Here is a 24,688-nt window from a genome sequence, read left to right as displayed (position 1 = left end):
TGTAACAATTTATATCAATGACCATTTATAAGTACCAGTGTGGTATACAAAGTTTATGAAAGAGAAAATTTCTTGCTTGTCAAGGCTCTTTAACATAAACAACTACATTAGAGGCTTGTAATACACTGAATTCCATGTATTTGTATTGATTGCCAAATAACAAAGTGTTGCCATGTCTTCAAAACAAGCAAAGGGAAAACAGCAATATTCATACAAGAGCTGTTGGAGAACAGCAAAGCTCGCCTATTTACTGTTTAAACATGGAAATATGACAAATTAACAGACTCAAAAACCCCCTAAAGGGCCCCAAATTGGTTGTATTATGACGTTCAACATCCATACACATTAGGAAAATAAAATCATAAACATTTATGATGACTTATGCTTAAACAATTAACAAAATAGAAACTTGCTCAAAAACTTCAACGTGAAATGGGACGCCAACGCTGACGCAGACGTGACAACATTATAATTAGCTCCCCTATCCTTTGAATAGGCGAGCTAATAAATATAGAAAGTTACATGCATTAAGCATTCTGCTCATATGTTATATGACTTTGGCAAAATAAGATGCCTTTTAACTTTCCTGAACTGTATGCTATATAACCATGTTAAGTTGTATGCCTTATATTCTGAATATTACACAGTACAGTAAAACATATTTATAATGAACATACTTACAAGTTCATGGTTGTAATGAAGAATTTTACATTCCCGGTCAATGTTCCTACATCATGTTTGTAATATACATGTATATGTATAATGAACTAAGCTGATAATCATTATCATTGCTTGTAACAAGTAATATAATTTGTCCCCATATTACGGCATAAATTTGTTATAACAATGTTTAACTGTGTTCCAACAATATGCTATGTTATAAACTATCAAGTAAACAAGTTAATATTATTAATTCTTTTATTAACAAATATCAATGTAAAGAGTGATGTAGCCACCAGCAATTTAAATTAACAATATCTATTGGACATGTATATCTATATGTACAATGACAATATCAACACATCTCATAGTGGTACAGTCTCATAGTGGTACAGTGTATCAACAAATACAAACTCCAGATCTAAACACCGATTGACAATATTAATCAAAATGGACCGTTTTAACACTTTTATTTATAATTTCTGTTTATATACTTGATATTGTATACCTGAAAGTACCTAAGAATATTTATAGTTGCCAATTGAAGTTACTTATTTTGACATCACTAAATTGCCAAAGCGACATCTTTAGTAAGCTGGAAAGCTTGTCATGTATTTTCTTTTCACACAAGCTGTCAAGCTAACTAAAAATGTCACACTTCAGCGTTTCAGCGATATCAAAATGAATACTTTCAATTGGCAACCATGAATAACTTAAAATGCAACTTAAACAAGATCTAATTGTGACGGACCCGTCACATAAAGTTCTCTCAATCTCCATAGAGCCTAATTTGACAAGAGTGACCTCCCATGAATGATGACGTGACATTTTATCGGTAAATTAATTATATTTCGCAGAAGAAAAATGCTTAAGTCACATCATTTCAAGTTAATATATATTAGATTTGTTTTCTCAAGCATGTTCCTTTTAGTTCAATTTTGACCAATTGCATGCTGTGGCAGCCATCTAGGTTCCTGGTCTGCAAAATTTCCCAAAAAAATGACCTCAAAATAGTTCTTTGTCACTAGTAACAATATGATCAATAAAACTTAAAAATACAACAAAAATTAACTTGGACCTAAAACAGATCCCTGCTGACCAGTGAATAAAGGGAGATAACTCTTCTTGGTTTAGAAATTTTGAAAGTCACAAAATTAGTTTTTATACTCATAATTATGGTATTTTTCACTTTAAAAATTTAGAATCTGATTAAAGTACATATTGAAACTGATTCCAGGCAATTCGGACCAGTAGTTAAATATCAATGACTGTGGCGGCCATCTTGGATGCTGGTCGGCAAAAATGAAAATGATCGACACATCTGCAGGACACCAGAAATGTCCTCACAAAATTTCATGGCTATCTGACTTATCGTTTTTGAGAAAATGGTCAGACAAAGTTGCGGCGGAAAAAGAAGAACCAGGAGAACCAGAAAAAGAAGAAGAATAAGAAACGGACCAAACACAATAATTTCCCAACTCCTTTTGGGGAACTTAATTACTTTCCAATATCAAGAGAGAGAAAGACATAAACAGAAATTGGAGAAAAACAGAGCATACATGTAAAATTTAATAACAGTTTTTACTAAGAAATAATTTTATGCCAGATTGGCCTATAAAAATTAGAAAGAATTCCATCTGCAGTTCTTTTTTAAAAGATAATTCATCTAGACAAATCATAAATACCAACAGTATATAAATATGTGGGGAAACAAGGAATGGTCGATACATTGCCCAAAAAATAAAATCAATGACTTAATTGTGTGTACACATTAATATATTAAAATCAGAGATTTCACAACAAAATAACTAGTTCTAAACTTACTAGTAGGTAGCATGAACAGACATAACTTCTATTTGTTACATACAGTGTACTATACTTAACAACCACAAATACAGTGAATTATATGTAACAATTTAACCTTATTTCAAACATTGTGGGATTAAATGTTCATGAAAACTTTTGTCTTGAACAGCTGCAGACATTCAGAAATTTCCCAGAATATTCATTTTTTTAAACAATGACTAAGATTTTTTTCCTCTATATCTGGTTATTTGCTTCAACAGAAAATTTCCTGCATTTCGATGTGTATCATATGTCAAAACTCAGTTTATAATGTAGCAAGTGATCAGATTGATACCACAATTTATCATACATAGCCATGTGCCTACTGACAGGTACCTCTCTAAAAAAAAATCAAAAAGTACTAAAACCCAAATGATTTTAAAACCATAAATTGAGTATATTATATAAAACATAAATGCTATCATACATAAATCTATAAAAAGACCATTTTCATGTCGCAGATTGCAGCGATGCTTACAATATGATTTTATAGTACGAAAACACATGTACATTACATACAATGCGAGACATACCAGTATATTGAAACACAAGGACAATAAAAAGATCTATCGTATGTTCCACAAAAAGTGTACAATATGTATGCTATTTTTAGTCAAGGCTACAAGTTTTCTGAAGAGTATTCATATCAGACCTGATAACTTGAAAAAGTTGGTTTTAATATAAGCTGTCATGAGGGTGGCATTACAAGATACATGTACCATGTAGCAGAATTAATGCTAAAGAATATATTGAATAAGTAAGGTTGTGTTTTGTATGTTGAGAGCAACCTAGCTAGTAGTCTGCGTCTGCTTCTTGTTTTATGTACATAATACTGTTTGTTGTTTCTGGGTCTGATACTGGGACAACAGCCACGCAGTTACTGGAAGATTTACACTGGCCAACTTCTAGAGAGGATCTAGATATAGATGGGCTGTCTTGGTTAGAGAGGTAAACATATGCAAGTCCATCGTTTGCATGTTGATCCAAAGAGTGAGGAGGGTATTCTACGGTTGAACAACTACATACAACGGTTGAACAACTACCTACATATACACCAGTTTGGTACATTTGTCCATTTGAACAAGCACCATATTCAACGTCTTCATATCCTGGGTCAACAATTTCCGTCTTGACTTCAATCTCGCCATTTTTTCTAAGCTGTGAATTTGAATGCAAAACATCTAATGCTTGGTCTATTGGTTCTTCCTTTATGTCAGTAATAAGGTTGTTGACATGCCTCTGGCTATCTTCTTCTGTAATGTCGTGATTTATCCTAGATACCAATGCAGACTGCAATTGTTTATGTTTCCTTGATCTCTTATGTTTTCCAATTCTGACAAACAGCTTTGCAGATGAATGATTTTGTAAATCCTCAATACAGTTATCATCATTATCTTTGTGATCCTCATCCTCGTCATCTTCATCAGAATCACAATTTCTCTTTGACTGATATGCATCTAAGTTTGATTGTGTCCAAATATTTGTTTTAGAAGTTGCCATACAAACTGTATTACTTGCTTTCAAAGTGTTTGTATACGAATCAGAAGCTGATCCATACTCCTCATCCATTCTTGGCTCTGCATATGTGTTTCTTTTCTTGTATACTCTTGGCTTTTTAACAATAATCTTGTTCATGTCTGTATCACTTGGTGGTCGAACTACATAGACAAGCTTAGTGATGGGTTTAATAGCTCCTGGATGTGACTCACACAAATGTGGCAATTTTTCATATGTGTTTTTTGAAGGCTGTGTGTTTGTGGTTAAAGTATTTGAATTAGATACACGCTCACAAACTGAGCATATGACATTGTCAGTTTCAAAATGTTTATGTCGTTTAAAAACATTCTGTTTGGTACTTTCAAAGAGAAGATTTCTAAAGCATAAACAACACTGCACAACACTAGCATCATGCTTCTTGGTTACTCCATTATCCTTTTCCCAAATCAGATCATATTTGGAAGGTCTTCCTCTAGTTTTTTTCTTCTGACTGCAGGTTGTTTCAACAGTTTGGTACGATTTTGGTGCATATTCTAGCCTTGATCGCATATCCATGGACCCTAACAATCCAATATGATCAGATTCCTCTTTTTGAACTGGCAAGTCATCACAGAAAGATTCTGATTTATTTTTTAAATACTTTGATGGTGTCCCCACTTCGACTACACTGGATGTTGATGGTTCAGTCAGATCACTTTGAAAGTTGGGTACTGTACATGAATATACAGTTGTATTCCCTTTATGTCCCACATAACCAGTAGTAAATACTCTTTGTTGAACTCTGCATGCGGTATCAGAACCTTGATCCAAACCTGTAAATGTATTAAAGAATTATATAAATTGTGTATAGGCCCAATATAAATTGTACGTGTTTGAATACGGAATAAACTAATATTAAATTATAATAGGCCTACATGTTACTTTCGATGATCGTAAAACTATAGCTTTGTTAGATTGGGCACAATCCCACATATGGGTAATTATAACAGTCTTGCATTTGAGCAACAGTTTAACAAGCAAGTTAATTAATAGTTAGTCAAATGAAGGATTCTATGAAATTAAAATGTGTGTTATATTAAACAAGAGGCCCATGGGCCTTAACAGTCGCCTGCTATTTGATACAAATTAGTTATGTAATTAATCAAAATAACTAGCCAACTGATGTCTTTTGTTCACAAAATAGAAACATTATACATGTAATAGGTCTACATACATAATAACTCCATAGATAAGATAGAATTGAATCAAGCTTATTTTCAAATGTGTTCCAGTTTCCAATGTTAGTCTACATACATACAAAGTTTCATAAAGCTCATTATGGTGGCATGTTTTCTGCCATTGTGTTATTTCAGGTCGAGTTATGTACTCGAGTTACGTAACTTTGCTGAGATAGTTATGTCGACCAGTTCAGTTATAACATGACTTGTTGAGATATCTATGTCGACATGTCGACTTACATCATGGAAAGTTGACTTATATCCTTTAAAATTGACTTAAGCTTACCATGACGAGATCCAAGATAGTCAGTTGCAATTGTGTAACTTGACTTTCCAATACGATTATGTCAATATGTCATGTTAAACTCATTTTACCGACACAAATATCTCAACAAGTCTTGTTATAACTCGATTTGCCGACATAACTATCTTGTCAAAGTCGGGTTACCATAATTCAACCTTAACTAACTTTATAACAGAAATATGCCACCATAGCTCCCCATACTTACTCAAGTAATCATGTTCACAAGATTCAATTATTCTAATTGCAAAGGGCAATAACTCCCTAAGTTAAGAATGAATCAGGTCAATTTTAAAAATTGTTCAAGATGTATCCAATGTTAGTCTACATACAAAGTTTCATTAAGCTCGTAGCATATTTACTCAAGTAATCATGTAACATTATGTTCACAAAGTCCAATAATGTTTTTTGTGCAATGGGCAATAACTCCGTAAATTACTGTTGAATCATGCTGATTTTCGCACTCGTCCGAATTTCCAATGCAAGTCTACACACAAAGTTTCAGTAAGCTTGGTTTATATTTACTAAGTTATCACAAGGTCCAATAATAATTATTAAAGTTTCATTAAGCTCGTGTTATAAGTCTAGTTATTGCATTCACAAGGAAATCTTAACAGACATCCCACGGCGCACGAAGCACAACAACGGACTATCGCAATAGGTAACCATGACATATCGTCAGGTGACCTAAAAAATAATAAAAGAAGATCTCATGATTTTCAGATTACCTTAGAACTAATTTAAGGCTAGATCTATTGATTGCACAGTACATATGTAATAGGTAACTATAACTTGAAATATTTTATCTGATTATCGTAAGATGACAATTTAGATGCTCTCCATCAGTGTACAAGTATAGCCATCAGGTATAAATTTTGAATTTTGTGCAAATTTTGGTTGTGTGAGTTTACTTCTGTTCTAATAGTAGCCATCAGTAATTATAAGTAACAGAGGTTATTTACTTTGTACGAAAGCAGATTGGGCTCATTTTGGTAGAAGAAAATTAATATGTTTATGGGACCCTTTTTGATAAAATTGTTTTAAAACTATTAAATGCGTTTTTCTTCTACATAACCGATTTGGGTAATTATAATTTCAAATCCTATACAGTAAATGAGTATGTAACCGTTACTCAAATGCGGGATTGTGACAAGTTTTCACTAGTCATCGACGACGTAAGGTGTTAATGTTTTAAGTGTCTCGTCGTATTACAGATCTGTGTTACTCATTGCTGGAGTAACGTTGAATCGAACTTAGAGTGTAAAGTTAAAATCAGAAATATAGTATACGGTGTTCCTGAAACAACACATCAGAAATATTCGTTTGTTTACTTTTCGACCCCCAATAGTCTATTACACTTAAATTGTGTGAGTTAGTAATCCTCGTAACAAATATATAATTTCAAGATTATGATCGATCATTATCCGATACTTACGCCAATTATGTTTTTTCTTGCGTGGCATTTTCTGTCTACATGCGATTTAGTTTAGAAAGCCAAGTCCAAAAGCTTGATCCCTAACCAACCGGAAATCACACTTTACTATGTAAAATGACATATCGGAGTCCGGGTCTAAATTTCCGGATTTTACTTCGCGAATATTTTTTGAATTTTTCTTGTTCTAATTTTGAGATCAAATGAACCGTTCTACATGAAAACGAGTTTAAAACTAATTAAAATTTAATAAAACAATATTTTTCTTGAAAAAATGTATAGCTATATAACCAGAAATATATACTATTATATGCTTCCAATATATAACAGTTCTATCATACAATTAAACAAGAGATCCCAGAGGGATCTTGGCGCCCACCAAAGAATGATCTATGTCTGACAATGTAAAGAGGGATCTTTTCCCTGCTTTTCAAACTTTTTCAAACGTACTACATATGAAATTTAAGACAGATCGCTTCATTACTTTCTGAGAAACAGTGCAAGTGAAATCCAAGATGATGGCCGCTTGGCCATCTTGTTGACAGATTAGTCCCAAAGGTACTATGCACAACTAGAGCCTAAGGCCTTTGCATGGAATTTGAGGGATATCCCTCAGTGATTTCTGTCAAATAGCGGTAACTATCAAAATCAAAGATGACGGCCAGGTGGCCATCTTGTTGACCGATAAGTCCCAAAATGCAATATGCCCAACTAGGGCCCTAGGGGAACCTACATGTGAAATTTGAGAATGATCCCTTCAGTACTTTCTGAGAAATAGCTGTAACAAACTTTAGTTATCTAAATCCAAGATGGCCGGCTGTCGGCCATCTTGTTGACAAATCGGTCTCAAATTGCAATAAGCACAACTAGGGCCCTAGGGGCACCTACATATGAAATTTGTGACAATCCCTTCAGTACTTTCTGAAAAATAGCAGTACAAACTTTAACTATCAAAATCCAAGAAGGTGCCTGGCGGCCATCTTGTTAACTGATCAGTCACAATATGCAAAACTAGGGCCCTAGGGGAACCTACAAATGAAATTTGAAAAAGATCCCTTTTGTACTTTCTGAGAAATAGCGGTAACAAGAATTGTTAACGGACGGACGGACAGACCGCCGACGAAAGGCGATTTGAAAAGCCCACCATCTGATGGTTATGGGCTAAAAATATACTACATTGTAGTTGTGTTACAGGAGAAGAGGAAATCATAATGTAGCAGCCATGCAGACAGGGATCCGAACACTTGCTGAGTGCTCTGAACTACCGACTGAGCTACCTACAGGTCACCAATGACTGACCCAGTAAAATCCTGCTACACTCCTCCCTCCTTTCTCAAAGTCTTCGCCCTCGGGGACATATGAGACGGCCTTCAAAACACCACCAACGTGGGTTATTTAGTTGAATGCCGATTCTGCAACAGTAGAGGAGAAAAATGTAGCAGCAAGACTGTGATTCAAACCCAGGATCCTCCGAACACTAGCCGAGTGCTCTACCGACTGAGCTACCTGGTCACTGATGATAGACCCAGTCCAATCCCGCTACAGTTGTTACTAATAGAAAATTACCATAAATGACCCATGAAGTTCACAGTTGTGAGACCTTGACCTATTTTATTCTTGTGACTTTAATGAATGCCAAGGTCATTCATTTGAACAAACTTGGTAGCCGATCCTACAACAGTCACAATATCAACTCTCTAGACTTTCTAGATATAAAAAGATGTTCTCTAAATGACTCAGAGTTTGAGTTTACGTCATCCTAATATCATACTTAACTATAGAAAATGAAAAGGACTTGCTTTTCCCCCTTAAAGTCCATCCTAATTACATAATATCGTCGGAAACCCACAAGTCATCACTCACAAACGTAGAGCGGCGACTCGTGGGTTTCCGACGATGATTACATAAAGGCAACCCACTTTTTCTGATGACCCCATTTCTTGAACACCCAGCGCAAACCCTGTATGTTATCACCTAATTGGTTTCTATGACACTGAATATAAACCAAGGTCGTTCATTTGAAGACAAAACAAGAGGCCCAGAGGGCCTGTATCGCTCACCTGGTTTGTAATGCCAAGTAATGTTCTGAATACAGGTTCATTGTTTCTTTTCTGAAGGAATTTTAATATTAACCTCTAAATCCCCGATTGGGCCCCACCCCTCCTGCCCCCAGGGGGTCAGAGCCAAAATTTAAACAAGTTCTGTTCCCCTTCCTCCAAGGATGTTTATGGCCAAATTTGGTCACAATCCATGCAAAACTCTAGGACAAGTAGCGATTTATAGGATTTACCTCTATTTCCCCTATTGGGCCCCACCCGTTCTGCCCCGGGGGGGGGGGGGGGGGGGGGGGGGGGGGGGGGGGGGGGGGGGGGGGGGGGGCCAGAGCCAAAATTTATACAAGTTCTGTTCCCCTTCCAAAAAGGATGTTTGTGGCCAAATTTGGTTACATTCCATGCAGAACTCTATGACTAGTAGCGATTTAAAGGATTTACCTCTGTTTCCCCTATTGGGCGCCCCCCCCTCTCCTGCCCCCGGAGGGTCAGAGCCTAAATTTATACAAGTTCTGTTCTCCTACCCCCAAGGATGTTTATCGCCAAATTTGGTTACAATCCATGCAGAACTCTAGGACAAGTACCGATTTATAGGATTAACCTATATTTCCCCTATTGGGCCCCGCCCCTCCTGCCTCCCGGGACCAGAGCCAAAATTTATACAAACTCAGTTCTTATTCTCCCAAGGATATTTCTGGCCAAATTTGGTTATATTCCATGCAGAACTCTATGACTAGTAGCGATTTACAGGATTTACCTCTATTTCCCCTATTGGGCCCCACCCCTCCAGCCCCGAGGGGCCAGAGCCAAAATTTATACAATTTCTGTTCCCCTTCCCCCAAGGATGTTTGTGGCCAAATTTGGTTATAATTCATGTAGAACTCTAGCGATTTAAAGGATTTACCTCTATTTCCCCTATTGGGCCCCACCCCTCCAGCCCCGAGGGGCCAGAGCCAAAATTTATACAAGTTCTGTTCCCCTTCCCCCAAGGATGTTTGTAGCCAAATTTGGTTATAATTCATGTAGAACTCTATGACTAGTAGCGATTTAAAGGATTTACCTCTATTTCCCCTATTGGGCCCCGCCCCCGGGCTTGCCCCCCGGGGGGTCAGAGCCAAAATTTATACAAGTTCTGTTCCACTTCCCCCAAGGATGTTCGTGGCCAAATTTGGTTACATTCCATTCAGAACTCTATGACTAGTAGCGATTTAAAGGATTTACCTCTATTTCCCCTATTGGGCCCGCCCCTCCTGCCCTCGGGGGACCAGAGCCAAAATTTATACAATTTCTGTTCATCTTCCCCCAAGGATGCTTGCGGCCAAATTTGGTTACAATCCATGCAGAACTCTATGACTAGTAGCGATTTATAGGATTTACCTCTATTTCCCCTTTTGGGCCCCGCCCCTCCTGCCCCCGGGGGATCAGAGCCAAAATTTATACAAGTTCTGTTCCCCCTCCCCCAAGGATGCTTGCGGCCAAATTTGGTTACAATCCATGCAGAACTCTATGACTAGTAGCGATTTAAAGGAAATGTTGACGGACGACGGACGCCGCGCCATGACATAAGCTCACCGGCCCTTCGGGCCAGGTGAGCTAAAAAATAAATAAATTTGCTATTCATCCAAAAATGCTGCAATTTTGAGCTTAATGTTAATCACATTCTGAACTGGCATTGGGACATGTTTTAATTCTTTCAATTGTAAGGATACCATTTAGTAATCATTGAAATTCTTTAATTGGTTCTTATAAATATGTATGCTAAAATCTACATCAAGTGGTAATTTATATTTAGCAATAGAAGGGTTGCATGGTGTTTTTACCTACATATATGACAGGTATGGGATATGTACCATGTACTTGTATATTGTTGCTCCCTAATAAAAGTTTTCTTGAATGATTTCAATAATATGTATTTGCCCTTCATGATCGACACTCAAGTAATGCTTTTATGTACAATTTTGCTCAGTAGTATTTTAAGATGACATACATGTTTTTCTCTCTCACCTATTGATGTACTACTGGTTTATCCCATATGCAATACATGTACACTGATGATGGCTGCAGCTGTATTACAAGGTAACCATGCATGTAATACAACCTCGTGACGTCACTGTGTCAACAAAATTACTATTTTCTGTGAAAGTTTAACATTATTTTCAGAAACTATGCTGGTTTTACTATAAAAGAACAAACAACAGAATTTATGTGAAAATTTAAAGATGTTAACAAAATTTTGATGTATGGAGAATTGACTTGCAGTTCCTTTTTTCTTCGAACTAATTTTTCAAAAATGGCTGGATATCATAATTGTAAAATTGTAATAAAAACGTTGAGGTATGACAGAAAAATACTCCTTTATAAGTGAATACGAAGGCCAGAGATATATATTTTACCCTCGGGATCACAAAACTTTGTAAAACTATCTTCAGTTTTAACATATTTTAAGATTCTTGGGCAGAATTTCACTATCCTTCATATCAAAATATGAAATATGTTTTTATAATATTGTCACAATAATATATCAAGTCGTCCATTTTTGTCAAATCACAAGAATCCTTACAACAATTATCATATCTGATAATGCTTTAATACATTAAAAGTATACAAATGACCAGAAATACCATGAGACAAATTATATACCTGAATTCATAGCCTTTTGGATCCTCAATATTTGGTCATGGTGGTGAAGTTAAACCTCCAGGCTTCTTCTGAGCGTCTTTGTTGATTAATAGTCTAATGTAATGAGTACCTATGTACTAATGACCATGGAGCAATGTCACTGCAGAACACTTTAAATCTTTAGTTGAACTCAATTACAATCTTCTTTCCATATATACTGGTATCTACACATTGTGTTTTAAGTCACTGCCATGTAATGGTAAACATATTTTACAATCTGTGACAATGCAAATTAATAAACCATATTTTGGTTCAACCGCTAATATTTATACAAAATTTTTAAGATCAATGTATACATATATGTACATCAAAATCTTGAAATATTTGAATAAAAAAAATTTAATAAAATAAAATTAAAATTACTGTAAAAGTTTTCCTGAACACTTATCAATAGTAAAATAGAAGATCATCAGCAAGTTCTTCTTGCAGGCATTAAAAAAAACGAAAAATCGCTAACAAAGTCCTCTCGATGAAACATAAATTTATATACATGAATACACATGTACATCAATAATAGTCAATATTGTGTTCTGTAAACCAACTTATTTTCACGTGCTATTAAATTCTGCGGATAAGAAATCCCAAAAATAAATTGCCAGGAAATCATTAAACGTTTAGATTGCCAATTAAATCTAGGTTAAAAGGTTGTTTGGTATATGAAGATGCAAAATTAATTAGTCGGAGCGGAAATAAGTTTGTTTACAGTAATCGCTGAACACATTGTGATACAATTCTTAATCATCTAGAATTATATAGCTGGTACATATTGTTCACCATCAAAAGTCTGGCTCTTCCTTAATGGATCTAACATCAAGTATGACAGGGAGACTAGACTGAGAACTTTGGTCAGGAATGTTTGTACTCTGTTGCGTGTGATACCCAGTACCAGCTCCTGACATATGATAAATAGGGATAGGCTTGATGTCTTGGTCTGATAAATGACTAGCTGCAGCATGTCTTGTTTCCACTTTGTCAGGGTCATCTACCAAGTCTGGAATATCACTATCCACATCCTCTTTCTCTACCTTAATCTTACGACCGAGGTAGTGTTCAGCTTCAACATATTCTGTTTGTCCATTTACCAGCCGGGTGTCATCTCCTAGATCCTCTACTACTGTCATCACACATGGGTCATTCCACAGGGCCATGGGATTCTGATCAAGATTTTCTCTTCCTGTTCTCTTGGCTGCCACATCGTCACAGAAAACATACAACTTTGTACCTTCAGGATGCTCTCCGTTTCCTTCTCCCTGGAAGTTTTCCCATGCCTCAACACTGTTATTGTTACTATTGGCTTCTCCAGATGTTTCAGTTCCGAGATATCTAAAAAGATGTTCATTTGTCATAGTAATGTTCTCTTCAGATGAACCCTCCTGACCATCTGACTTTCCTGTATTAACAACATAAAGCGGGTATGGATGATCACTATCTTTTGCATTATCAGGAATTGTTCTGTCCGTCTCATCATTCACCTCATAATCTCCAACACTTGAGGTAGTAAATGGAATTGCTGAATCACTTGGTTCTTGATTGTCAGCTTGAATTTGAAATTCTAATGTTTCCAGGTTGGGTTTGACATCCGAAGGTTCATCATCACACCCGAATGATTCTGGATGATAAATCATTTTCATAACATCTGGGGTTTTGTCCATTAGTGTAGCTGAATCTGTCCGATGATGCAAATTCTCACTTGTCCCACATCTGCATCTGTCATCGGAATTATCTTCATCATTGTCCTTTATACTAGTCAATGTATATGAAACCTCTTTGTTGGTTTCTTTAGATACAACATAGGTTTTTATTTTTCCAGCAGCAGAATCTGCTTTAGGATAGCGATTGGGGCTGTAACCACCATATGCACTACTATAGTTTGAAGATTTCCTTACTATTTCCTTGTCAGCAGGTGGCTTCACTACATAAACATGGACCTCGCCATCCTTACTTTCATTAATATGACCAATGTCAACCTTTTCATATATATTCTTAGGTATGTTGCCAAACTCAGAAGAGGCCTTCTTGGCAAATTCACAAGACTGGCAGGTCAATTTTTTCGGCCAGTCTTCCACTTTACATGGGTCCCTCCCATACAACAAATCTCTCAAGCAAACAATACACTGACGTGACTCTTTATTTACAAAAGCTTCTTTCCTTTGCTTTGTTAGTGTTCCATCATACCCTGAATGGTTCATAATTTCTCCATCTGTTGTTAGATCTTTATATACTTCACTTGGTGGTTCTACTTTCCGCTGTTTTATTTTTTCATAAAGCTTGAATTTTATGGATCCTCCTGGTTGCTTTTTGTCATCATTAGTTGGAAGATTACCACTTTTAGGCGGTATACTAAATACAACTTCAGCATCTGAAAAAGGAAGTAAAATTAATTACGCTGTAATATACTTGAATATGTAAACTGTTCAGATTTTAAAATTTGTACTAAAATGCAAATTATATTACCTGTTCTTAACAGTGGTTTTAAAGAATAATGTTTTCAAACACTTCAGCATTGAAGTAACTTCATCAGGATATGAAAGAAATTTTATTTGCAAACAGTGTGATCTGCGTGGATTAAACCTGTTGAAGTTAAAATATAGTTACATCAATGCTTATGAATAATTTTTCAGACTACTTGATAACATAAAATATGTTTTAAAGTAGGATCCCCTTGATTTTCTAACAGATTTTGTTTTCCAAATCAACATGCAACGTCTCTATTGTCACGTCATGATAATGTCAGGTCTTTATGCCATTCTGATTTTTTTTCTTCATAGTAGTATGAAGAAAAATAATCTGCCAATCAGAAATTCAGACTTAGTATGTCATACTTCTATTTGTATGAAAACAAATATAAACATGGCATGTAGGTTACCCCAGCAACAGTTATGTTCAAGAACAATAATAATATATTAATGTAGATAAAATTAACACTTGACTGGCACTGTGTAGTTATTTATATGCACACCTGCTGTGATATCTGACAATAAGAACCTGACCTTTTTGTTGAAATGAAATTAATTCTCTCATAAACTTGTGTTGTACCGGTATGTGTATGACAAACCATACGCTCAAAAGATCTAGAACTGAAGCTTTATTTGGTGTCAAGTGTGTATATATATGTTACCTGTATCAAGTTGTACACGAGTTAAGACTGAATTAGCAGTTATGAAATCAAACTGTATTACCAGAAACAAACAAATGTGAACTAAAGTTACTGAACCGTCAACAATATCAAAGTACAAATATTTGCAACTTGACCCATGCTAAATAACAATTATATTAAACGATAGAAGATTATTAATCAAACCATTAAAACTGATGGACCCATTTTATATGTCATTCTATAAAGCCTTAGTAAGACCACATCTGGAGTATGCTGTAACAGTATGGAATCCAATGTACCTTAAGATATACAAGCTTTGGAAGAAGTTCAAAGAAGGGCAACAAAATTAGTGAAACAAAGGGCTGAACAACAAATTATACAGAAAAAGACTTCTGATCCTAGGCCTACAAAGACAAGAATACAGAAGAAAAAGATCAGATGTCATCCAAATGTATTGAAAGAATATACGTACCTAGCTGCAATATTGTAGCTCAAAAGACTTTTTGACAGAAAATGGTGTCGTCTTTAGAGCTACAATTGGTGCCTATTACTGCTAATGGAGCAAAGTAATGATTATGCAAACCATTATAAAACGTTTGTTTGCATTTTTATCGTACTTGTATGATATCGCTTACCTACTAGGCAATAAAATATCAAATTTTCATCGAGGCATTATTTTTACATAATATATATGAAGGTCTTTCTGAGGGGAATTTATACGGCAAGTCCACAAATTGTGAATTTGACGTCTTGTGAGCGGTAAGGTAGATATTAAGAATGGACGTTATGTTTGTTTTGGACAAAAATAATATAATAAATGCGTGTATACGCATGAAATAATTGGAAACCTACAAAAAAGTATAGATAATTATGCCCGAGTGATTTTCGGAGGCAGTGCTCCACTACGACACATAGGGACCAATTCGTACCCGGCCGAAAGGTATATAAGGCCGGGTACGTATTAGAACGAATATACGTACCCGACCTACTATACCTTTCGGCCGGGTACGATTTGGTCCCTATGTGTCGTAGTGGAGCACTGCCTCCAAAAATCACTCGGGCATAGTTTTCTATACTTTTTTGTAGGTTTCCAATTATTTTATGCATATACATACTTTTACATATTATTTTTATCCAAAACAAACATAACTACCAATATTAATCTACCATACCGCTCACAAGACGTCAAATTCACAATTTGTGGACTTGCCGCATAAATTCCCTTCAGAAAGACCTTCATATGTATTATGTAAAAAAAATAATGCCTCGATGAAAATTTGATATTTTATGTGGTTCAGTTTTATTACATAGTAGGTAAGCGATATCAAACAATTACGATAAAAATGCAAAGAAACGTTTTATAATGGTTTGCATAATCATTTCTTTGCTCCATTGGCAGTAATAGGAACCAATTGTAGCTCTAAAGACGATACCATTTTCTGTCAAAAAGTCTTTTGAGCAACAATATTGCAGCTACCAAATGTATAGAATTACATGTATGTCTGGACTGGACCATCTGAGCCAGAGAGGGAGCAAAATGGTCAGGAGATCAAGAGAATTGAGGATGAGGGGTCACACAATTAAACTGGAGAAACAAAGACCATGACTCAACCTCAAAAAACACTTCTTTGCTGTTAAAGTTGTCGACGACTGGGATAGTCTTCCAAACAACATAGTGAATTCCAACACACTAAACAGTTTTAAGGCAGTTCTGAATAGGCATTGGAACGGTATCAACATAAAGTTCAGCTCAAACTGCTATGCCAACAACTGAATAACTGAACGGGATACTCAACCAAACAATTATCAATTACCATGCATTAAATTCATTAATGTAGCAAAATAAGGCACTATCATGGGTGAATTTTCTGCAACTCTGCATATAAGTAGAATTAATTTTCTAAAACTAAACTATATACCAAAGTAAGATAAAAAAAATCATGAATGTGAATAAATCTAAAGGATGCCAAAAAGCGAAGGCTTATGTAAGGCAGATACTGATATAACTGATATAATTATACTGCAACGTTAAGTTAACGGAGTAACGCAGAAAGGCCACATCAGATTGATCGAACTTTCCTTGGGTAAATAGTTACCATTGGCTCGCGATCGTTTTCTTGAACCCTTCGAGGATTTTTTCGAGTACATAGCTTTATCAAGGCAGGTCCTGGATCAGTATTTTTGGAAGTAACTTCCAAAAAAGTATCAAAGCATATATATAAGCTAACACAATGTTGACGATTCGGAACCCGGAAGTGAAGCTATGTTAAGTAACCGCGAAAACGAAATCTGTAACTACATTTCCGGAACATCTACATTTCAATCATGTGGAATATTACTACGCCTACTGTATTCTACACACAAGATATTAAATAGTTACTTGATCGAGACGTTGGTGGTTATATATAAAGGATCGTGAACATTTTTTTCTGTTTGCATTGACTGCATGGCTGGGCTACACATCGACCGCGAGATTTTTGTTTTCATTCTATGACACTCACAGGAATCCATACTGTATAGGCCTACATGTATACTAGCTCATTTTGACCAAAGAAAGATAGCAAAAAAATAATTTGATTTGATTTATGTTTTGTTTATTATTTCCACAGCATAACAAATAGTTCTCCACAGGTATCGGTACCTACCTTGTAAACTACGACCTCAGGAAAATAGTTCAGCCTGGTCGCTACGTACCAACACATCGGGAAAACAATTTTAACTGTTGGCTTATATATATATGTATGTATGTATGGTTAAGGCGAAATTATAATACAATAATTCATGATTAAAATATAAAATTCAGTTATTTGTGAAACCTGGCTGTAAAATCGACACCAATTTCTTGTAAGAATAAAGCAATAGAAGAACGTACGCCTATGTTGGATTATCAAAGATCTTAACTTGGACACCATGTATACGACCAGGAATTACCACCACAGACCTGAAGACAAATTAAAGGGAGCGCCATAAAGATTGATGGAGAGTGGACTAGCGGGCTGAACTACGTAATTAGGTAAGTTATCAGTAAATGAAGAATGCAATCTCCTTGTGTTATTTCTTGCGGCATACGCACGCTACAGGTATCACGTTGATGTATTATAAATCTTTGTTCGGATTTGAACGGCAAATGCAACAGCATTATAAATACAGTACAGTATAATTCAATACCTCATTCTATACAACGAATTCATTTTGACTCTAGGTCTTTCTCTATCAGAGTTAGCGTTGCAGATTATTTGCAATTGATAGAAAGATACAGAAAGAATTCAGCATAGTTTACACAAGGATTTATAAGTGAGACGTCCTTGGTTTACATAATGATCTTTTTTTTCTTTCTAATAATTTGTTTTACATTTTACCTTTTGTGTTTTTTATTTGATATCACATATAATTCAAAATTTGAAAGTCTTTATTTAACTTTACATGACAATACAAAATATTTCAAATTTCTATTGTTTGTCTATATAAAATTAAAAGCGACATGGCGGTTAGTCTCTGAACCCAGCGAGTTAACCACATTCATGACACGATCCACTGTTCTGATTCGTATTCATACCTAGTCTAGCTGATATTAAATTAAAGCATTTTATCAACTACAACTTTCCCATTTTACGATAGAGAGCGTCGGAGGACTATTTTCAGGAATAGATTATGGTTGCATTTACTACTGAATAAAGAGAACCATATAAAAGTTGGTTCTCTGTTTCGATCTATGAAAATAAATGACAGTCTTTAGTTCAAAAATGGATGATATGCACTATCCGTCGTAATAAAAATAACTTTAAACATCCAATCTCAAAATTTCGCTTAACTTCCGATTTTTTTATAAACATAACAAACGCAGTTTTATATCATAAGAGTTTCCTCAACTCTTGTCCATGTGTGATGATGGATACAAACAGTAACTTTACCAAGTTTCAGTACAAATTGGAGTCAGTAAGACAAGTTCTTACAACTTATAAAAAGAACTTAACTTTTCATATAAATATAAGGACCGGGCAAAACATTTCGATCTTTGTCTATTGTGTTCTGTTACAATCATACAAAACTAACTAATGATGGCTACATTCGTTATACTCTCCAATATACGTAAAATATTTCAGGTACACGAATATGTACGCTTTAATGAGTGTATTATATCTATAAAGTGCAATCAATTACCCTGTCTACCACGTATGTTTTGCATAAATTGACCTCTTGTGGCACACAAAGGTGTGCCCAATGTATTAATAAAATCTGAAATCTGTTACATACTAATAATACACTTTGGATTAATTTATTAATACATGTACAACTAATTTACGATGCTTGTGGTACCTTAAATCACATGGATATGAGAATTAATGTCCAGAGACCATGTTAGACGTTTCAGGAGTCTAGATCAAATATCGGTAAAATCATACTCTACAGGACTATATATACGAGAAGGTTCTATCGCTCGTCTAGACACGTACAAACTCTATCCCATCTAGCTTCAGCGGCTAACACAATTATGTTTCTAATTCTTCACAAAAAAAAGGTTACTACCGTTGGAAAGACCGATAATTTTCCTATCAAAATCATCCCACACAACTTTACAAAGTGCCGTCACTAAGGTGATATCAGCCCCGTTTCAACAAAAATAACACAAAAAATATTCCCAATCGTGTTTTGGATATCCATATGGTAGCTCATTTGCATACATTATGTATGCATCCCATAGTGTCTCTTGTGTGCCGGTTAGGCCAAAATTTCATGTTCAGTTTGCCAATTGAGATTAAAGCGATAACCTCTTACATACACAATATGAAACCAAGGATTTGTCACTTCAGCAAATGCCGCATTCGAAAGAGAACGATTGCTAGCAAACATATTCGCGGTAAAATATGTGTAAAATTAGAGTTATACAATTAAGAGTACAATTGAGATTTATGAAAGCGATGCATGTATTGAGCGATGGGAGATGCAAGTTGCTATGAAATGTGAAGTTTTTGACATTTTGTTATTGATTGTGCTTTATATGAAGACCCTTTCATGATGGACCTTTATCACAATTACGCATATTACCTTCTTCTGATCCCGGATTCATCACAGAGTTTCCGGTTGTTTCGTGGGCTGCTTCCTTCGTTACGGAGTATTGCTTTCTCTCGTCAGTTTTCTCTGAACCCTCTTGTATGGCTTTGGGCGCCGTCTCGTCTATAGTGCGACAGTCAGCTGCTCTTTCCCCAGCGGACAATTCATCGTTTCCACTTTTAGGTAGAGATTCCTCAGACTCCAATGTCTTTTCAGCCGTTTCCTCAGTATCTTCAAGGGGATAAGTCTCGTCTGATTTGATGCAATTACCTTCTGAATCTAATTCCAACTTAATGAATTTCTTTCTAAAAGGAAGTAGACGCTTTTTAGTCGCAGAAATACCTTTTGCTTTCTTCATACACGATTCTGAAAGTTCATTGGAAACAATAGACAATTTTGGTTTCAGCATAGTTCCTTCACTCTTATTCAGTTTAAACAGCTCCTCTTGCGAGACCTTAACTCCATCCAAAGGACTTGGATGAGGTCTATCAACCAGATTTGACGAGAGTGATTCTTCAGATTTTTCGACTTTGCTGCTCAGTATACTTAATTCATTCACATGTTTTGCGTTCTTGTTACTATTCATTCGAAAATTTGATACCTCATTGCGACCGGACAGCGCTGTCCGTCTCCTCCTCTGGAAATTTCCAGCAGATACTATTTTAGATTTTCTTCGCAAGTACTTCAGCTGATGTTTCTTGGATTCTTCATCCACAATAGCATCTAGCTCCATAAACCAACATTTGGGTTTCTTACCAGTTTTATTAAAATTGAAGCGAAAACCCCTGGTAGCAAGCGGAAGTCTGAAATTACCATCAAATTTAGTCCAAGAAGAATGAGAAGAGATAGCATTCACGCGTGTTTGATCCTTTTTCACAGGCGTTTTTTGCGATTCAGAAGGTAGTTCTTGATCTCCAGACAATAAAACTGTAGTTCTTTCACAATCATAATCAGCAGATTTATCCCGACTATCTGATGATGCTATTTCAGATAAATTCCCAGATTTGGCGTTGCTCCTATGCTCTCCACATTCAGATGATATACAAGATTTCACAGGGATACCGTTATCATTTTCTTTTCTAACATCCTGTTTATTTCCATATTCCTGAATAGTACTGAGATCAGGATTACTAATCAGGAGCTTTTCTTGTGAGTTTTCTTGATCAAGATTTTCTGTACAGTTTTCATTTGTATCCGCATTGTTTCCAGATACGCAGTCTGTATTTATCAACGTCTGTTCACTCTTCGAGCCGTTGGTTCGGTACTCACAAGATTCTTGCCTTCTGTTGACAATATTTCGTTCTAAATCTGACTCCGTACGAGGGAGTATCTCAGCGCTACGATCTTCCAAGTGCCCATTTTGGCTTTCATCTAGACATCGTACACTGAGAGCTCCTATGTAATTTAGATCGCTTGTTGTCGGATTATCATTTGCTACATTTTCTGGCATTGCTTTTTCAGGTGGTCTTTCTGAGCACAAAGGTTTACTGTAGTCCCTTGAATTTTCATCCTGACCAATAACTTTTAAAGGTTCAATTTGACACTTGTACACACGTTTACTTTTCTCCTTTGGATCCTCACTTGCGGACTGACAAATGGATGGTGAGTGGTTATTGGAACTTTCTATCGGAAGTGTTTGAGTATTATTTTCAGAAGAATTAGTGTGAATAATGTCTTTTGAACATCCTGATTGAGTATTCCCTTTTGCCTCTTTACTTTGACTGGTCTCAGGGAGATTAGGTGTCATATCACTATCAAGTGAATTTTCCATTTGACTGTTACCATTTGATGTTTCATTTGGACCGTTGTCGGTTTGATTGCAGTCGGTAAATTGTTCTTTGTGAAAGTCTGACAAATTTTCTTTCTTGCTATAGTCTACTGGTTGTTTACATTGACTGTTGTCTATCAATTGTTTACTTTGATTGCTGGCCAATCGTTTTTCAACTTCATCTGTTCACTGGTTGTTCACTTTTACTGTTACCTACTTGTTCACAATGACAGTTGTCTACTGATTCTTCACTTTGACCGACGTTCATTGGTTGTTCACCTCGACTGTTGTCCAATGGTTGTTCACATTGACTGCTATCTATCAGACTTTTACTGGTATCCGTTGAAAGTTCTTTCTGATTATTTTGACTGTACTCCATTAAACAGTGACTTTGAGTGTTGTGTGTGTGGTGTTCACGCTGACTATTGTCAATTGGTTGTTCACATATGTTGTTATGAACAACTTGATCAATTTGACTGGTTATTAATGACTGCTTTGTCGGACTATTGTCGACTTGATCATTGTTCAGACATTTGTCTAAAATGTGTTCTTCCTCACGATAGTCGATTAGGTTTTGTTCCTTTTGACTATCATTGATATTTTGTTCCATTTGACTGTTGCCAGATTCAAGTTCACTTTTATTGTTGGTCGGTTCACTTTGAATATTGTCGACTGGACGCTCACTTTGACTACTGTTGGTCTGTTCACTTTGATTGTTGTCAGCCAGACGCTCACTTTGACTACTGTTTGTCTGTTCTCTTTGAATGTTGTCAGCCGGACGCTCTTTTTGACTACTGTTGGTCTGTTCACTTTGATTGTTGTCAGCCAGACGCTCACTTTGACTACTGTTTGTCTGTTCTCTTTGATTGTTGTCAGCCGGACGCTCACTTTGAATAGTGTAAGTCGACTCATTTTGATTGTTGTCAGCCAGACGCTCACTTTGACTACTGTTGGTCGGTTCCCTTTGAATATTGTCGACTGGACGATCACTTTGACTACTGTTGGTCGGCTCACTTAGATTGTTGTCGACTGGACGCTCACATTGACTACTGTTGGTCGGCTCACTTTGATTGTTGTCAGTCAGACGCTCACTTTGACTACTGTTGGTCGGCTCACTTAGATTGTTGTCGACTGGACGCTCACTTTGACTACTGTTGGTCGGTTCCCTTTGAATATTGTCGACTGGACGCTCACTTTGACTACTGTTGGTCGGCTCACTTTGATTGTTGTCAGTCAGAAGCTCACTTTGACTACTGTTGGTCGGCTTACTTTGATTGTTGTCAGTCGGACGCTCACTTTGACTACTGTTGGTCGGCTCACTTTGATTGTTGTTACTTTGACTATTATTGTTCGATTGTTGCTTTTGAATGCTTAACACAGGATGGTCACTTCTACTGACGTCGACTGGGACATTACTTTGACTGACATCGACAGATTGATCCCTTATACTGATGTCGGAATTCTGATCACTTCTACTATTGGCAGCCAGGTGATCACTTTGACTGATGTCGATAGCCTCATCAGGTTGATCAATGTTGTTATTCGATTGTTCACTTTGACCGTTGTCGGATGGTTGATTATTTTTAGTGGGTTTAACAGAGTGTTCAAACTTACAATTGCCAGCAGGTTGCTTCATTTGATTGTTTTTGATTGGTTGTTCAGTCTGACACATGTCTGTGGAATGTTCTTTCTTACTATAGTCCACTGGGTGCTCACATCGCCTGTTTACTTGGCTTTTAAGTTGATTGACATCCATCAAGTAGTTTTTCATACTATAATCGACTGGATGTTCAGTTTGGTTATTGTCAAATGTTTGCTTTTTCTTGCTCAAGTCAACTGCATGTTCATCTGGACTACTGCCGGATGAGTGTTTATTTAGACTATAGTCAACTGGGGTTTCATATGGACTATAACTAATTGGATGCCCTAGCATTTGGTTTCCATCTTGACTAATGCTCAACGAATGTTCTTTTTCATTAAAGTCGACTAAATGCTCGTTCTGATGATTCGTGACTTCGTATTCACTGTCTTTTGAGTGTTTGACTGTTTGAATAATGCCTGTTAAATGCTCTTTTTGACTCAAGTCGATTGGACATTCACTTTGGCTTTTGACAACTTTGTTATCACTCTGAACTTTGGAGTGTTCGTTGTCATTTTCAATTATAGAATGTTCGTTCTCTTGGCGGACACTTCCAACAAGGTGTTCACGTTGACTGTTGCTTATTTGTTGTTCCCGTTTCGTGTTGTCTATTGAATCTTCCTTTTGACTAGATACCTCCTTTTGACTAAAGGCTGGCACACTAGGACGTTTGTTTATTGAAAGCCCGAATTCACTCTTATCTATAGATGGCTCTTTCTGACACTGGCCTGCAGATTCAACACAATGACTTTGATTGGGTAAATATCTGCTTTCTACATTCTGGTGATCACCACATGCCACCACACCAACACCTTCCAAGTTTTTGAAATTTGGATGCTCACATTGATCAGTATTTCCATTTTCTTCTTTCTCTAGCTCCCTTTCTTCACTCTTGTCCGTGTTTAAACAATCATTTTTTCGTTTTTGGCTTGTTTTTTTACACGAAGACGATTTAGTCTTGCCATTTTTCTTTGGTCTTCCCCTCTTCCTCTTCTGAGGGTATGACTGCGTTTCTTCTCTGGTAACTGGTGATGTGTCCGCCATCGCAATTGTGGATATTTCATTCTCTAGTTGATCAGTTCTTTGTTTCTCTGCAATATGTGAGGAATCGTCTATATTTTCTGGTTGCTTTTTTGTCGTGGTTTCACTGGCTTTGATCTGGTCGTCTATTGATTTTTGACGAGCCGACATTTTTGCACTCATTTTTTTCTTAGGCCTTCCTCTTTTTCTCTTTTCAAGGGACAGTTCTTTTCCTTTTTCAGCATTAGAGGAAAACTCTTTGTTCAAACTATCAGATGAACCAGTAGTCAATTCGTCCTCACCGTTTTCCTTTTTAATTTGTTTAAGAATACAATTCATGGCCGACTGACCTTCTTCATTGTGATTTGTATCCAGCGATTCATCTTCTTCAAATTCCCCCTTAATCAATGTTAAATCCAAAGTTTCTAAG

The 24,688-nt window shown here is 36.3% G+C and overlaps 2 protein-coding genes across 3 annotated transcripts in view; both read right to left on the bottom strand.

Moving 5' to 3' along the window:
* Positions 1-904: 904 nt before the first annotated feature.
* On the bottom strand, positions 905-12,452 carry LOC138315514 (uncharacterized). 2 transcript variants are annotated; one of them, XM_069256586.1, is made up of 2 exons: positions 11,644-12,452; positions 905-4,814 (listed from the first exon to the last, which is right to left on the bottom strand). In XM_069256586.1, exons 1-2 carry the CDS (start codon positions 11,651-11,653, stop codon positions 3,298-3,300), a joined length of 1,527 nt encoding a protein of 508 aa, XP_069112687.1. In that variant the 5' UTR covers positions 11,654-12,452; the 3' UTR covers positions 905-3,297. The 2 variants fall into 2 exon arrangements, with proteins under 2 accessions (XP_069112687.1, XP_069112684.1); XM_069256583.1 differs by lacking the exon at positions 11,644-12,452 and adding an exon at positions 6,956-8,228.
* The window catches only part of LOC138315516 (uncharacterized), a 32,585-nt gene continuing 19,465 nt past the window's right edge, over positions 11,569-24,688 (bottom strand). Inside the window, 3 exon segments of the mRNA XM_069256589.1 lie at positions 11,569-14,041; positions 19,826-21,782; positions 21,784-24,687. Coding sequence (XP_069112690.1) covers positions 12,459-14,041; positions 19,826-21,782; positions 21,784-24,687 — 6,444 coding nt within the window. The 3' untranslated portion in view covers positions 11,569-12,458.

Source organism: Argopecten irradians, chromosome 2 (assembly GCF_041381155.1).
Source record: "Argopecten irradians isolate NY chromosome 2, Ai_NY, whole genome shotgun sequence".
In the NCBI taxonomy this organism is placed as follows: Eukaryota; Metazoa; Mollusca; class Bivalvia; order Pectinida; family Pectinidae; genus Argopecten; species Argopecten irradians.
This window is presented reverse-complemented; position numbering and strand designations above follow the sequence as displayed.